The sequence below is a fragment of the Salmo salar genome, chromosome ssa10 (genome assembly GCF_905237065.1).
Source record: "Salmo salar chromosome ssa10, Ssal_v3.1, whole genome shotgun sequence".
Classification (NCBI taxonomy): Eukaryota; Metazoa; Chordata; class Actinopteri; order Salmoniformes; family Salmonidae; genus Salmo; species Salmo salar.
The window spans coordinates 42,718,539-42,736,544 of NC_059451.1; the positions used below are offsets into that span (position 1 = coordinate 42,718,539).

General features: G+C 44.4%; 1 protein-coding gene across 2 annotated transcripts in view; it reads right to left on the reverse strand.

Moving 5' to 3' along the window:
• The window catches only part of LOC106560448 (rho GTPase-activating protein SYDE2), a 67,006-nt gene that overhangs the window by 17,942 nt on the left and 31,058 nt on the right, over positions 1-18,006 (reverse strand). For both annotated transcript variants that reach the window (XM_014123369.2, XM_014123370.2), the window contains exons 3-4: positions 15,027-16,225; positions 8,695-8,821 (exon numbers count right to left, since the gene is read on the reverse strand). In XM_014123369.2, the coding sequence (XP_013978844.2) occupies positions 8,695-8,821; positions 15,027-16,225 (1,326 nt within the window). The remainder of the gene's footprint in view (positions 1-8,694; positions 8,822-15,026; positions 16,226-18,006) is intronic.

Genomic DNA, 18,006 nt, shown 5'->3' on the forward strand with positions numbered 1-18,006 from the left:
GTTCAGCGGTCGACGTCACCGGCTTTCTAGCCATTTTTCATGTATCCATTTGTTTTGTCTTGTTCCCTGCACACCTGGTTTTCATTCCCCAATCAATCTACATGTATTTATTCCTCTGTTCCCCATCATGTCTTTGTGTAACATTGTTTGTGTTACGTGTTTGTTGTTGACGCGCCAGACTGGTTTGTTTTTCCGTGGTATTTTCACGTAGATGCTTATTGTTAAACATAATTCTTGTGACTGTTTTGCTCGTTTTGCACTTTTGCCTCAATAAAGTGTGCGCCTGTTCACAAATCTCTGCTCTCCTGCACCTGACATCGCTACCAGTACGTACACACCTGACAACAACGGTATAAGAACAACTTTATGTAAATTGTTACCCATATTTTATTTCTAACATACTACATTACAACTCACGGTCTAGTTGTCTTCCCTAACAGCTTTATAGGAGAAATAAGAGCATGAATCAATGTTCACTTTTTAATCCTGTCCAATCCTGTTGTTCACTTAAGGAAGAGGGAGTCATTAACTTAATGCTGTCCCGTCTTTTTCAGACTGCCTGGTATAATCTCTATCCATGCTACCCTCTAATCCAGATAGAAACAAGCATGAAACAAAGAGCAGACTGAAAGCATACTGGGGATCTGGGATTAGACTGCTTTCTAGTGTGTGGAATAACCAGCATTTCCTCCCCAGAGATGGACTAATAAAGTACTATTCTATTCTACATCCAGAGCATGTAGTCTGGCGGGAATGCAGTAGGTGGACTTCTGTTGACAGAGTGGTGTAGATTCAGTGCACTGTTGAAAACTCCCAGATGACCATCAGGCTGAGTTGTGTTTTACTCAACAGCAGACACCTGCAGCTTAAGGATGGGATCTGCAGTAGGGGAAACAGCGCCACTGGCTGTCCCACTACAGCTGTCCCACTACAGCTGTCCCACTACAGCTGTCCCACTACAGCTGTCCCACTACAGCTGTTATATGTTTTGTTGTCGAGCTGAGATTTTGTTGTTGTTGCAGTACATATTGTGCTCCTCAGTCGCGAGTGCAATGATGTCCGAGGTGGAAAAACAGTGTCCGTTGTTTTCACTAACTTCTTTGTTGTTGTAATATCACAAACCAACATGGCCGTTTCAACATTAAGGATTCCAGCTTCAAACACACTGGCAAGAGCATAGTATACAGTTACAGTCTAGTGGTAAGACTGATTACAAAACGAATCTAAAGAAAATATATATAGTAGGACCCTATGTTAAAGATGTATACATACTGTATGCTCTTTAAAGTTGTTGCTGTGTCAGAAAGGATTTTCCTCCTATATCGCTCCTGACCTACAGTACATAAAACTCAGGGGTGTGACCGTTTCTTTCCCTTCCTCTGTCCCTAACTCAGGTCTGTTTTTCACATCAGGAGTCAGAATTTGGGCCCCCTCCATAACTGTACTCAAGACCCAACATGCCTCAACATAGCAGTGCAGAGGACAGTCTGCCGTTTGTGCATTCCTACACCACATAGCTGGCAGGGGGTATTTGATTTATGTGTTCCGGGGTTTTTGGGTATGTTCTTGTTTTGTATTTCTATGGTTTTCTATGTTGTGTATTTCTTTGTGTTGGCCTGGTATGGCTCTCAATCAGGAATAGCTGTACATCGTTGTTGCTGATTGAGAGTCATACTTAGGTAGCCCTGTTTTACCTGTCCTTTTGTGGGATGTTGTATTCGTGCACTGCTATGTTTAGCCTGCAGAACTGTTAGCTGTCGTTAATTTTTTTTGTTTTGTTGTTTTTGTGTGGTGTTTGTAATAAAATAAATATGAGCATTCACGTACCCGCTGCATTTTGGTCCACTTCCTACGACGACCGTTACACACAGTCACAGTGGTCAGGTGTTCTGCCACTGTGTACTCTGTGTTTAGGGCCAAATAGCATTCTAGTTTGCTCTGTCGTTTTGTTAATTCTTTCCAATGTGTCAAGTAATTATCTTTTTGTTTTCTCATGATTTGGTTGGGTCTAATTGTGTTGCTGTCCTGGGGCTCTGTGGGGTGTGTTTGTGAACAGAGCCCCAGGATCAGCATACTTAGGGGACTCATCTCCAGGTTCATCTCTCTGTAGGTAATGGCTTTGTTATGGAAGGTTTGGGAATCGCTTCCTTTTAGGTGGTTGTAGAAATGTAATGTCTCTTTTCAGGATTTTGATAATTAGCGGGTATCGGCCTAATTCTGCTCTGCATGCATTATTTGGAGCTTTAAATTGTATACAGAGGATATTTTTGCAGAATTCTGCATCCAGTCTCAATTTGGTGTTTGTCACATTTTGTGAATTCTCTCTTCTCTCTCTCTCTCTCTCTCTCCCCCCCATTCTTCCCCTTTCTCCCTCTCTCTCTTAGATAGATCTACAATGATGACAGGTCTGTGTTCAGACTGGAGGACTGCATGCCTAGATGAAAACAGCAGGTATGAAAAGGACATTTTTATTCAGGGAGCCTGGCGATAGATAGCACTCCAGCCAGCCAGCCAGCCAGCCAGCCAGCCAGCCAGTCAGTCAGCCAGCCAGCCAGCCAGCCAGCCAGCCAGCCAGCCAGCCCTCTTTAACAACAGTCTGGGCAGAGACTCTACCTGGTTTACCATTGATCTTTTGAAACATTTGACAAACAGCTACAATGTTGTTTGCTTTTTCATTCATGATTTTTCCCCCATTTGACTCAGAGGTACCAGGTATCAAAGAGATGTTCAGCATGTGCAGTGTTAGATAAGTACAGATAAAGGAGAGATAAATGTAACACGGTTTTACTTCGTAGCTCTCTGGATACTTCCTTAGACATACTGATTTCCCAGACAGATAGAAGCAGTGTTTGTGAACATCCTCCAGCAAAACCAAAACACAGTGTTCTATCAGTCCTCACAAAAACAAATAGATTCATCAACTTCAGTTTAATCTAGTTATTCCATCCCCAACTAACATAGTGTATTGTCACATTGAAATGCAATGTGACAATGAAAATAACCTTTTTCTTTTACTACTGAGCACAAATAACGCTTATAGGTTCTCACTTCCACCACCTTAATGACCTCTGTGTGAACACAACACACCTATAACTCAATACACACCAATATTCTATGTTCCCTTCTGCAGTAGTTTTGATATAAACACTGGTCCCCCTGTTTGTGTGTGTGTGTGTGTGTGTGTGTGTGTGTGTGTGTGTGTGTGTGTGTGTGTGTGTGTGTGTGTGTGTGTGTGTGTGTGTGTGTGTGTGTGTGCGTGCGTGCGTGCGTGCGTGCGTGTGTAGTGACTCAGGCAGAGAGAATGCAGCCATTATGTGTGGGGTAAATGATTAGCCTGCTATGACACAGCTCTGTGTTTACTCTGCCGTTGGAGTACCTTAACCCCTGTTGGGGCTTGACACACACACACGCACACACACAATAACACACACCAGGCAAGGTCAAGCTCAGTTTGGAACAGGTGGCCTTCCTCTGCAGGTGTTACCTTTATTTTCACAGCCTGTGATGTGTTAGGCAACAAACACATCATGGAGACGAGGAATGTTGTTGTTCAGGGAAGGTGTTTGTGTTTTTCAGGGAAGGTGTTTGTGTTGTTCAGGGAAGGTGTTTGTGTTGTTCAGGGAAGGTGTTTGTGTTTTTCAGGGAAGGTGTTTGTGTTTTTCAGGGAAGGTGTTTGTGTTTTTCAGGGAAGGTGTTTGTGTTGTTCAGGGAAGGTGTTTGTGTTTTTCAGGGAAGGTGTTTGTGTTGTTCAGGGAAGGTGTTTGTGTTTTTCAGGGAAGGTGTTTGTGTTTTTCAGGGAAGGTGTTTGTGTTTTTCAGGGAAGGTGTTTGTGTTTTTCAGGGAAGGTGTTTGTGTTTTTCAGGGAAGGTGTTTGTGTTTTTCAGGGAAGGTGTTTGTGTTTTTCAGGGAAGGTGTTTGTGTTTTTCAGGGAAGGTGTTTGTGTTGTTCAGGGAAGGTGTTTGTGTTTTTCAGGGAAGGTGTTTGTGTTTTTCAGGGAAGGTGTTTGTGTTGTTCAGGGAAGGTGTTTGTGTTTTTCAGGGAAGGTGTTTGTGTTGTTCAGGGAAGGTGTTTGTGTTTTTCAGGGAAGGTGTTTGTGTTTTTCAGGGAAGGTGTTTGTGTTTTTCAGGGAAGGTGTTTGTGTTTTTCAGGGAAGGTGTTTTGGGATTTTCCTGTAGGGGTTATTGGTGGCAGAAATGAGCTTTGAGTTGCTAGAGAAATGTGTTGTGTTTTTGGTCCAAAGTTTAGTCATTGACGGGCAAATCTTATACATACGGTTTCTCACAACTGAAATTGTAGACTTTTGCAGAATATCTACAAGAAACACTACAAGACCCATACGGAAATGGTCCAACACCCTTTTCAAACAAACTACAGGTCACTGCTGCCGTCGGTCGATGCCGCCCTAAAGAAACAAATAGGGGCTTGTTCTCCCCTTCTAACACCTGCCTTCTCCTCACACTCCCAGACCAGTAGAGAGAGAGTCAGAGGGGCTGTAGAGGACAGGGGGCGGTGCCTTGCCTTGCCCTGCCCGCTTCTCTCTCTGACACCCACCCACTGGACAAGGACTGTAGGTGTTTGTATGACGGGCCCTCCCTGCCTCCTGGTCGGCCTAGAATTCAGCTAAGCCACCATGCCTCCACTTAACCAAATACCATCTGTGTGTTCTGCATCAAAGGGAGCACTATTAATGACTTTCCATGTATTCACTGCATGGGGAGGGCTGGACTGGAGGACTGGAAGGGCAGCTAGCTGGGCTACAAACTAGACTCTTTATCCTTGTTAACAAAGGGAGTCTCTTAAATCAGATGCAATTTCAGGTTTTTCTAAGCTTTCGGTTTGTGATGACCTTTGTCGGAGCAACTAGCAACTCATCACACGCACAGACTCTAACTAAGCCCAAACCACTATCTTCCCTTTCACTGAGAGGAGGGAAATTACACTGATTCACCATCAACCCTTGCTCTGTTTAATTTAGAACGCGTCACTGAGGCTTCTTGCTGTGTTGGCTTCCTGCCAAGAAAAAGGTTGATAGATGGGATTCTCAGATAACAAGCCATGCATTAGCTACCAGGTGGAGCAACAACATCAGTTACATCTACAATGATCCTCGTACAGTCTCATTGCTGTGTTACATAGACTACAAATATATTATATTTCAATAATAACTTAAAAATGGCCTAGTCGGCCTTTCAAAAGCCTCCTTGTGTAAAGCATGGCGTTCTCTGAGATCAGAACCAGAGAAGTCTGAAGTAATGCCTGGCCTGTGACCGAAGCACACCACCGTGACTAAAACTAAAATGAGCAGCTTGTCCTTCCATCTGTGCTCCTGACTGAAGGGGCTTGGGGGCGGGTCTGTGGACACTGGGTCCTGCCAAAGCCCTCCCAGCCCTGGAGGAATGTCTCTGAGTCAAAGGGGGCTAAAGAGAGAGAGCTCCTGCCCCCCTCCACCACCCTTCTTGATTTAAGTCACATCCCAGCTGTCAACACTGATTCAATTACAGTAGAGACCTACACCAACTAGACTCCTGTTGTCATCCATGTTAACCTACATACAACTTCTGAATGTACTGACAAGTCACCTTTTAATGTTAATACCAAAAAAGTCTGTACGTAAAAATACTGTATCGCAAGAAAAAAATCGAACCCAGAAATTCCGCTGCCTGAGACAAAAAGAACCATTGGCTACATTCAGTTCATGTATGTTACAATAACTATTCTCTATTCAGAGCATGACAATCATGATGAGTTGTTTCCTTTGTCTGGGATCATGGTTTGAAACAAAGTAAGGCTAGGCAGTTCACATGTTTTGCAAGCTTTGGATTGAACTTTGACACGGGGTAATCCCTTTCAATACCTCTACCTTTTAAATTAGCCGGGTGACAACCCAGACCTCGCCGCCTCCTCTTAGCTCATCCATTTGGCCTGCTTATTAGCTAGTCTCTCTGTCTCTCTCTCTCTGGCTGACCTGACTACACTCAAACCACCAACCCCCATACCCCACCCCCCCTCTATCTATCACTGCTCTCAGCCCAGCCACCCTTCCCCCTCGCTCTCTCTCTCCCTCCCTCAGCCCATCTGCAACAGCCACACGCTCGGCAGAGTAAATTTAGACAGCAAGCAAAAACCAACAATCCACACTGGTGCTGGCCCTTTTTTTTCTAACCCGCTCAACTGTTAACTGTGTTCTTTGCCCTGCCATGCTAATGCATTTGGATCAAAGCAGGCATGATACGAGGACGCCTATATGGGCCTCTTTCCAAAACCAACAGCAGCACCCACAATGCCAAGGGGCTTCCATGGTCTTCCTCTTTTTCGGTGGGAAGAAAATAATAATCCGTGAGCAAGACTTTTTATTTATTATTTTTCTCTTAACTGTTGCCCCTCCCCTGTCTATTCCCGGAATCTGTATTCATTGGTTGACAGGTGACATGGCAGACATACTCTGGAAGTTAACAGATCATTGGTGTTGTTTAGCTATTCTGATTAGGCTAACATCCTTCTGCAGGCTGCAGCGAAGGGGAATATTGGACATTCACTCCAGTCCCAACATGTCCAAGCAGAACAGTTTAGTCCTAGTTTGTCATTGATAATGATAGAAACCAGTGAGGAATTACATTACTTCAAGCAGAGTGAAACTGGGTTATTGTCCTCTATTTCTTTATGTGTAAATAATGGTAACCCTCAGTGTGTGAGTTATGTTCAGGGTCTGTGTGTGTGTGTGTGTGTGTGTGTGTGCGTGTGTGCGTGTGTATGTGTGTATGTGTGTGTGTGTGCGTGCGTGTGTGTGTGCGTGTGTGTGTGTCAGAGCGGGGGTGGTCAGAGCGAGTGGCATGTCTAAACCTGGGGAAGAGAAATGAAGGAATGACCTAAATGCATGTTGGTCTGGATGGTTGGCTGGCTGATGTGAGGGCGCTCCTCTCAGACACACTCACATGCTGGTGGTATGCTGACTGGAATGCTTTACAACAAACAAAGACATGCAAGTAAGCATGCATGCACACACACGTACACACACACACACATATACACACACACACGTACACACACGTACATGCAAATGCACACACACATGCACAGACACGTGTGACGTGTGTACAGTGCCCTCAGAGAGTATTCACACCCCTTGACTTTTTCCACATTTTGTTTTGTTACAAAGTGGGATTAAAATGGATTGAATTGTCGTTTTTGGTCAACGATCTACACAAAATACTCTGTAATGTCAAAGTGGAAGAAAAATTATAACATTTGTAAAAAAATATATGAAAAATAAAACTACTATATTTTGATTAGATAAGTATTCAACCCCCTGAGTCAATACATGTTAGAATCACCTTCAGCAGCGACTACATCTTACCAGCGATTAAGAGTTTACCACACCTGGATTGTACAACATTTGGCCATTATTATTTTCAAAATTCTTCAAGCTCTGTCAAATTGGTTGTTGATCATTGCTAGTCAACAATTTTCAGGTCCTGCAATAGATTTTCAAGCAGATTTAAATCAAAACTGTAACTCGGCCACTCAGGAACATTCACTGTCTTCTTGGTAAGCAACTCTGTTTTAGGTTATTGTTCTGCTGAAAGGTGAATTCATCTCCCAGTGTCTGGTGGAAAGCAGACTGGACCAGGTTTTCCTCTAGGATTTTTGCTGTGCTTAGCTCCATTCTTTTCTATCTTGAAAAACGCCTTATCGATTACAAGCACACCCATAATATGATGCATCCACCAAAATGCATGAAAATATAGAAAGTGGTACTCAGTAATGTGTTGTATTGAATTTGGATTTGCCCAAACATAAGACTTTGTATTCAGGACAAAAAGTGTATTGCTTTGCCACATTTTTTGCAGTATTTATTTAGTGCCTTGTTGCAAACATGATGCATGTTTTGAAATATTTTTTATTCTGTACAGGCTTATTTCTTTTCACTCTGTCATTTAGGTTAGTATTGTGGAGTAACTACAATGTTGTTGATCCATCCTCAGTCTTCTCCTATCACAGCCATTAAACTGTCTTCTCCTATCACAGCCATGCAACTGTTTTAAAGTCCCCATTGACCTCATGGTGAAATCCCTGAGCAGTTTCCATCCTCTCTGGCAACTGAGCTAGGAAGGACACCTGTATCTTTGTAGTGACAGGGTGTATTGATACACCATCCAAAGTGTAATTAATAACTTCACCATGCTCAAAGGGATATTCAATGTCTGCTTTTTTATTTTTTGAAAAACCTCCCTGGTCTTTGTGGTTAATCATGTGTTTGAAATTCCCTGCTCGACTGAGGAACCTTACAGATAATAGCATGTGTGGGGTACAGAGATGAGGTAGTCTCTCAAAAATCATGTATTGCACACAGTGAGTCAGTTATTATGGGACTTTTTAAGCACATTTCTACTCATTATCTTATTTAGGCTTGCTATAACAAAGGGGTTGAATACTTATTGACTTTTAATATTTAATATTGAAATGTTTTCTTAATTTGTAAAAAATATCAACAACAACAAAATTCCACTTTGACATTATGGGGCATTGTGTGTAGGCCAGTGATAAACACATCTACATTGAATCCATTTTAATTCAGACCGTAACACAACAAAATGTGGAAAAAGTCAAGGAGTGTAAATACTTTCTGAAGGCACTGTACATGTCACACACAGAAATAGTTGTAATAGGTGTTACAGGACAGAGGTGTAATGTTACCTGTGATGACGTTGATGTCAGGGTAGGTGTTTTCACAGAGCTCCACACCCAGGCTGTCCCTTTCAAAGGCCTCCCGAAGCTCCTTCTTTACTGCCGCTGAACCACACAGACGGTAGAGGCCCACAACCTGCAAAAACACATACACAACCAGGTTAAATACACACAACCTGCAGAAACACACACAACCAGGTTAAATACATACAACCTGCAGAAACACACACAACCAGGTTAAATACACACAACCTGCAGAAACACACACAACCAGGTTAAATACATACAACCTGCAGAAACACACACAACCAGGTTAAATACACACAACCTGCAGAAACACACACAACCAGGTTAAATACATACAACCTGCAGAAACACACACAACCAAGTTAAATACACACAACCTGCAGAAACACACACAACCAGGTTAAATACACACAACCTGCAGAAACACACACAACCAGGTTAAATACATACAACCTGCAGAAACACACACAACCAGGTTAAATACAAACAACCTGCAGAAACACACACAACCAGGTTAAATACACACAACCTGCAGAAACACACACAACCAGGTTAAATACACACAACCTGCAGAAACACACATAACCAGGTTAAATACATACAACCTGCAGAAACACACACAACCAGGTTAAATACACACAACCTGCAGAAACACACACAACCAGGTTAAATACACACAACCTGCAGAAACACACACAACCAGGTTAAATACATACAACCTGCAGAAACACACACAACCAGGTTAAATACATACAACCTGCAGAAACACACACAACCAGGTTAAATACAAACAACCTGCAGAAACACACACAACCAGGTTAAATACATACAACCTGCAGAAACACACACAACCAGGTTAAATACACACAACCTGCAGAAACACACACAACCAGGTTAAATACATACAACCTGCAGAAACACACACAACCAGGTTAAATACACACAACCTGCAGAAACACACACAACCAGGTTAAATACACACAACCTGCAGAAACACACACAACCAGGTTAAATACACACAACCTGCAGAAACACACACAACCAGGTTAAATACATACAACCTGCAGAAACACACACAACCAGGTTAAATACACACAACCTGCAGAAACACACACAACCAGGTTAAATACACACAACCTGCAGAAACACACACAACCAGGTTAAATACACACAACCTGCAGAAACACACACAACCAGGTTAAATACACACAACCTGCAGAAACACACACAACCAGGTTAAATACATACAACCTGCAGAAACACACACAACCAGGTTAAATACACACAACCTGCAGAAATACACACAACCAGGTTAAATACACACAACCTGCAGAAACACACACAGGTCAAATACAGGCAAACAAAAAAACTGCAAAAACACACAACTAGGTCAAACACAAAGACAAAACCTGCTAAAATCACTCACATGACTAGGTTAAATACTTACCGTCCCAAATGCAGAGTGCAGACCCTCTAACATGAGTCATACACCGAGGGTTATACCATTATCTATATACAACAGTGTTTCCCCTAGGATTTTCAGCAGCGGTGGGAGATAGTGGACGGGCGGAGGGAGGCACTTCTGGTGACTTTTAAAAAGACATTCTACTCCAAAATGCATAACAATGATATGAGGTTGACAACACCTGAAATATAACTGATGTGCACCACTGCACTGTAGATATGATTCTCATTCATTTCTCACTCTCATTCACACCACTGCTTGCTATGTTTGCTACAAATATATGTTGTAACTTGTCACTCTGATCTTAAAGGGATAGTATGAGATTTTGGCAATTCAAATAAAAATTGTATCCATCTGACTCTGGATGAGTATAAAAAGGGTACAATTGCCACAATCTGGCACTATTCCCTTAAAAGCGTAAAATATAAATAAACATTTGACTGAGTTTGAGAAACCTTGGCTTAGATCATGTATTTCATCCCTCTCAAATCGTGCTATGGCGCATTCTTCTGTCTCTTTTACAAAACAGGTGTAAAAGAAACAGATCGGACTAGTAGGCGTGCAATGGATTATGGTCTTTGTAGTTAATTAACATTATTTCTGCGCTAAACTATGTAGAATATTGGCCTGTTGGAAACTACAACTCCCTACTACATCACACACTTCGGGCATGATCTGATTTATCTCTACAGAAACTGCACAACGTGTGCATTGAGCTGACAGAATTTCTTTTTACAAAATTGAATTCAAATAATTGAACCGATGTCTGTCAATTAGTTGTTAGAAAACTGAAATGCCAGTTAATCGCTCAGCACTAATGACTAGCAAGGAGCTAGCTGTCAGTTCAAACCATGGCAGTCACACACTGTAAACAACCTCTTAGAGTAGCAACAGAGTAGTTACATGACCAGTGAAACCACCATGGGAACACGGACCGTGTGTGTACTGGCCGATCACAATATACACTTAATTACACTGTTATGAACTGTTTGGCACTGTTCTACAATATAGTAAAAAATTAAAATAGGAAAAATAAAGAAAAACCCTTTTTATGAGAAAGTGTGTCCAAACTTTTGAGTGGTACTGTATGTAAATTAGATATGTATGTATTTTATTTCAATAAATGTGCAAACATTTCTACAAAAATGTTTTCACTTTGTCATTATGGGGTATTGTGTGTAGATGGGTGCCAAAAAATATATATTTAATCAATTTTGAATTCAGCCTGTAAAACAACATAATGTGGAATAAGCCAAGGGGCATGAATACTTTCTGAAGGCACTGTTGCTGGATATCTATGGTTTTTACATGCCTCCTGACTCCAGCCCCTAGCTTGGTACATAGCTGGATATCTATGGTTTTTACATGCCTCCTGACTCCAGCCCCTAGCTCGGTACATAGCTGGATATCTATGGTTTTTACATGCCTCCTGACTCCAGCCCCTAGCTTGGTACATAGCTGGATATCTATGGTTTTTACATGCCTCCTGACTCCAGCCCCTAGCTTGGTACATAGCTGGATATCTATGGTTTTTACATGCCTCCTGACTCCAGCCCCTAGCTTGGTACATAGCTGGATATCTATGGTTTTTACATGCCTCCTGACTCCAGCCCCTAGCTTGGTACATAGCTGGATATCTATGGTTTTTACATGCCTCCTGACTCCAGCCCCTAGCTTGGTACATAGCTGGATATCTATGGTTTTTACATGCCTCCTGACTCCAGCCCCTAGCTTGGTACATAGCTGGATATCTATGGTTTTTACATGCCTCCTGACTCCAGCCCCTAGCTTGGTACATAGCTGGATATCTATGGTTTTTACATGCCTCCTGACTCCAGCCCCTAGCTTGGTACATAGCTGGATATCTATGGTTTTTACATGCCTCCTGACTCCAGCCCCTAGCTTGGTACATAGCTGGATATCTATGGTTTTTACATGCCTCCTGACTCCAGCCCCTAGCTTGGTACATAGCTGGATATCTATGGTTTTTACATGCCTCCTGACTCCAGCCCCTAGCTCGGTACATAGCTGGATATCTATGGTTTTTACATGCCTCCTGACTCCAGCCCCTAGCTCGGTACATAGCTGGATATCTTTGGTGTTTACAGGTCTCCAGGCTCCAGCCCCTAGCTTGGTACATAGCTGGATATCTTTGGTGTTTACAGGTCTCCTGGCTCCAGCCCCTAGCTTGGTACATAGCTGGATATCTTTGGTGTTTACAGGTCTCCAGGCTCCAGCCCCTAGCTTGGTACATAGCTGGATATCTATGGTGTTTACAGGTCTCCAGGCTCCAGCCCCTAGCTTGGTACATAGCTGGATATCTTTGGTGTTTACAGGTCTCCAGGCTCCAGCCCCTAGCTTGGTACATAGCTGGATATCTTTGGTGTTTACAGGTCTCCAGGCTCCAGCCCCTAGCTTGGTACATAGCTGGATATCTTTGGTGTTTACAGGTCTCCAGGCTCCAGCCCCTAGCTTGGTACATAGCTGGATATCTTTGGTGTTTACAGGTCTCCAGGCTCCAGCCCCTAGCTCGGTACATAGCTGGATATCTTTGGTGTTTACAGGTCTCCAGGCTCCAGCCCCTAGCTTGGTACATAGCTGGATATCTTTGGTGTTTACAGGTCTCCAGGCTCCAGCCCCTAGCTTGGTACATAGCTGGATATCTTTGGTGTTTACAGGTCTCCAGGCTCCAGCCCCTAGCTCGGTACATAGCTGGATATCTTTGGTGTTTACAGGTCTCCAGGCTCCAGCCCCTAGCTTGGTACATAGCTGGATATCTTTGGTGTTTACAGGTCTCCAGGCTCCAGCCCCTAGCTTGGTACATAGCTGGATATCTTTGGTGTTTACAGGTCTCCAGGCTCCAGCCCCTAGCTCGGTACATAGCTGGATATCTATGACTTTTAACAGGCCTCCAGACTACGGCCACTAATGTCTACACAGGCCACTAGCCACACTGTTTGTGACTGAGAGCTCTCTGTTCTGTCTAGCATTTCTAAACCCCACTCACTCACACGAGAGGGTAAAAAATGGGCAGATTAGGGAGGGATTTAGCTTAGTGCAAGAGTAAACAGAAGTCACTGGGCACAATGAACAACAAGCCTATTGAGAAAAAGCTCTTTTTTTAGTTTAGGGTGAGTAGCAGCTCTGAGAGGAGAGAGCAGAGAGCACACAGACAGGCAGTAGTGTGACAGCTGATGGTGAAGAGGCCTTGGCCTTATCTGCTGCTGCTGAGCAACACACACACACCAATAGGAAACAATGGTCTGTCCTCGCCTTAATTAAAAACAACAGAATGGTTTCCCGTGGTGAGTCAGAGACTTCCTGAATGAGCGAGCATGAGGACAGGCAGGCAGGCACCCATGCACACCCACCCACCCACACACCCAGCCACACACACACACACACAGGCTTGTTGGACCCCTAACTAAGCCAATCAGTAGGGATGGGAATAGGTGATCTTGACAGGTAGCAAAAAGATGGATGCACCTGCACCATTCACAAACGTCTGACCCCCTTCTAGGAAAACAATGCACTAAAATTCACTGACTTTTTACTAAAGATAATAGAACGAGTGGAGCTGTTATCAGATAATTATTTGTCTCAATATATGTCATTTTCATCACTTAGCAGGCACTCTTACACAGAGCAACGAGTGCATTCATTTCATACTTTCATTCTCTCCTTTCTCCATTCTGGTCACCCATGGGAATCAAACCCACAACCCTGGCGTTGCAAGCCTCATGCTCTACCAACTGAGCCACATGGGACTATAGCAGACAGATACACTTTCTGAAAGGGCATCTGTCTCTTACAAATACAAAAACACGCCTTACAGCAACCCCACACACATAACTCGCTTCTGGGACACCAATCAGCAGTTGTTTCAGAACAGCCACATTCATCTAGTGCCTTAAAGGCTTTACAGCCCCAAAGGCCATGCAGTTATGGAGACACTGAAACGAGAGTCGTCTCCATCTAGGGATAGACAGCATTATTTCTAAAGACATGCTATGCTGTGTGTCTGGCTCTCTCTGAATGCCTCTGTGACACATCCTATACATTCCTGTGTAATCTGATGTAGATCCCCCTAACCCCTCTCAAACGGGGCCCCTGGGGGACACAGGTAAAGATGGCTCCAAACTGCATCTAGTGATAATCATCTCCCCTACACAAACTCTACCAAGTCTCTGAGTTATGTTTGTCTCTTGAATCAACAGAGAAAGGGAGAGAGAAATTGAGAAAGAGAGAGGGGGGGAGAGCGCGAGCGAGAGAGAGAGGGGGAGAGAGAAATGGAGGAGTACAAAGAAAACGCAGCTAATAAATGTACTTGGCCAGTGGCTAAAACCATTAGCACATAGAAAACCGACTGGCCCATAGCAACCTCAGTAAGGGACAGTCCCATGGCATGCTCAGTGTCTAGGCTAGACAGCCCCTTCAGAGTAACCTGAGGGAAGGTCTGGCCAGTAGGAGAAGGGGACTATGGCTGCCAGCAGGCCATTGGCCAGACCTTACCTCAGGTTACTCGTTTTCTTTGTACTCCTCCATTTGATAGACTAGCTGTGTAGAGGACCGGAGAAAGCAAGAAGGTTGCCCCCCCCCCCCAGGGTGTATAGATGTCCTATGGGCAGCATCCAGACGATTTTACTTCTGGGCGGAGTCTCAACTAATTAGAATAGCCAGTTTCAAGTATCATGCCAAACTAATAACTTTCACATGGTTAGTACTGTATAAGTACAATAACCACATTTTTGAAGAATATGAAATTTCATCAAATTCATACAAGTCTACCACCATAGAGATGAATCTGCCAAACAAACATTAAACATGAACTCTCATGAGCTGAACTCACCTGGCAGCCTCTCTTCTCAATCTCCGTGATGCACTTCTCGATGAGCAGGGGCACCATGAGTCCTGAGTTCTCCCTCTCCACCACCCTCCAGGCCTCCACCCCAAACATCTGTCGCTCCCGGTCCCCATCGTAGCCTCCGTCCAGGGAGTTCTGCCACTGCTCCATCAGGTTCAGCTTCACGTAGATCAGGCCTCGTGGCTCCAGCTTCACGGCCAGCTGATGACTCCTGGTCACCCTGAAGAGAGCCGGTAGCACCACAGTGCCATGACAGCACACCCGGTTCTTCTTGGGTGTGGGGTCCCAGCTGAACACCACTAGCTTCAGGTGCTGGGCGTTCTCCAGCTCGATGTTGAAGGTGTGGTCCATGTCTAGGAAGGTGGTCCGGCAGGTGAGCAGGGCAGTGCGTGCCTTGTTGACTGAGTCCACCTGGATGGCGCAGTAGACGTCCCGGGAGTCGACACGTGGCGGCTTGAGGTCCTCAGCGCCGTAGAAGTGCAGGCTCATCAGGCCTGAGATGTACTGGGTGCACTTGGGCTGTTCTGTGAAGGCGTAGTGGCGGAATGCGTCAATGTCTAGTTCTGTGCCGTGCAGCTTGGAGCTGCCACCTCCTCCTGTTACTCCTCCTGCTCCTGTTCTCTCTCCTCCTCCAGTGGCTGGGTCTTTCTCTTTCTCCTTCCCCTTGCCTCCCTTGCCCTCTGAGGACCTGTGCTTCCCAGACTTGGCCACCAGTTCTGGGGAGTCCCCGTCACTGAGGTAGCCCCCCTTGCTAGCCGACATGGAGGTCCCGCTGCTCTTCTTCTTGCTGTAACTTTGCTGCGTCGACACACTGCTGTCCAAGTGATATCTCGAGATCACATTACGGCTGGCCGCCGCCCCCTGTCCACCCCCTGGGGACAACCTGGGAGGAGCTGAGCCTGGTTCTGACCCACTATTGGTTTTGGGACACTGGGTCCTTGTCTCTGATTGGCTGCTCGCGCTGGCTCCGTTACCGCTGGTGTTGTTGTTGTTGCTAGGGATCCCTTTGACGCTGAGCTTGCGGCTGAGTTCCGGAAGCTTCTTCATCTTCATGGAGAGTTTCCTGACGGTGCGCGGGGACTTGATCTTGTCCGGGAATGACCAGTTGAGGGAGCTTCCCTTCTTAGCAGGGTTGGGGCTGGAGGGAGGCGAGAAGCCGGGGATGGCCAGGTCAGGGCCTTCTGCTGCAGTGGGAACAACAAGGACAGACAGACAGAGAGAGAGAGAGAGAGAGAGAGAGAGAGAGAGAGAGAGAGAGAGAGAGAGAGAGAGAGAGAGAGAGACCATGTTGAAACTCACAGAGGTCACCAGAGAAAATACACTAAGATAGACACAACACTCAACTTTAGATACTAAAGAAGGGCACTGGGAAGATTTATTGAAGGCTAAACACATCTAAATTTAGCTATGTATATGTCATAGTTTTTACACGGCTGACAGTTAGACAGGGGTTGACATGAGACTAAAATGGGACTAAATTCAATTGCTTTACGCCATCAGCAACAGCTTGCATTCCAGACCAGACCATAACAAACTTCACCATTGAAAAAATAGGTCAGTTGTCAGCTAAGAATGAACTCCTGTGATGTGGTTAACTAAATGAAATGCTAGGTAAATTCTAGATTACGGTAGATCTTATTAGCAAAGGTGTGAGCGAGCCAGATCTCTGAAGAAAATTGTTACACAAAAAGGAATTAGACACTTCTGCTTCAGGGCTCAGGGCTAACGTTACTGAAGGGAGAACCCATTATTAACACATCCATTCAATGGTATGCATCTACAAGTTGCCTAAATTACACTCAGGAATGTTAGAGCCTGGAGAGAAGCTCCTAACCAGTAGTATTATGTCCAGAGTGAGAGTCGAAAGCCTCTGAACCAGTAGCCTGTGGCCAGAATGAGAGTCTAGTAGAAAGAAAGCCTATGAAGTGGGACTGAATTTGGGAGCTCCTTCTCAGAATCTTTCCCCCAAGGAACTGTCCTTCAGCGGGCTCTGCCTGCTTCCATGATCCATCCATCCAGCCATACTCTGTTTCTACAACAACAACCCCTCTTGCGCCAAACTATTCTATTAGTTTGTTTCAGTAGAAGTTTGTCAGGTTAAACGAATCCATCTGGCCTTCCTCAGCAGCGAGCCAGCACCAGGTGGGGTGGACAGAGAGGACATGTACAGGAGAGCCCTCACCCTCCAGCCTCAGGCCGGGCCAGCTACAGTTTAGATGACTGAAGTGTCCCACTGGTCCCCCAACGGGATTCTTGAGCCCGTTTCAAACGGAGAAGAGCACTTTTCCCTTTTCACTTTCCTAATAGGATTTCCTCCTTTGCTAACCTTTCCCTTTTTCTGTCCTCTCCCCCTTTCACACATCACAGGGAAATACCATCAGCTTCAAGGGACAGAATGTCCAAAACATGTAACATGGCTGAGGTAACTCATTTATATATTGTACAGAACCAAAAACACTCTGTATCACCACCATTTTAAGAGAACTGTATGATTTGGTGCACTGCAGTACTAGTAGTATCCACATTCGTGGCCTTCCAAGACAATAAGTCAGTAACTAGTACAACAAAAACTTTATTTAATTCCTTCAACATTCAGTTACTTTTTGAGCACAATTCTGTCACAGTTGAATATTTCAGCAATAAGGCCAGAGGAGGTGTGGTATATGCCAATATACCACGGCTAAGGGCTGTTCTTAGGCACGACGCAAAGCGGAGTATATTGGCCATATATCACAAACCCCAAAGGAGCCTTATTGCTATTATAAACTGGTTACCAACGTAATTAGATCAGTAAAACTAAATGTTTTGTCATACCCGTGGTATTCGGTCTGATATACCATAGCTTTCAGCCAATCAGAATTCAGGGATCAAACCACACAGTTGAATATAATACATTAAATCACTCCAAAACACGCTACAATGTGCTTATTCTCTCTTTATAGTTATCACTTGCGTATCATTTACA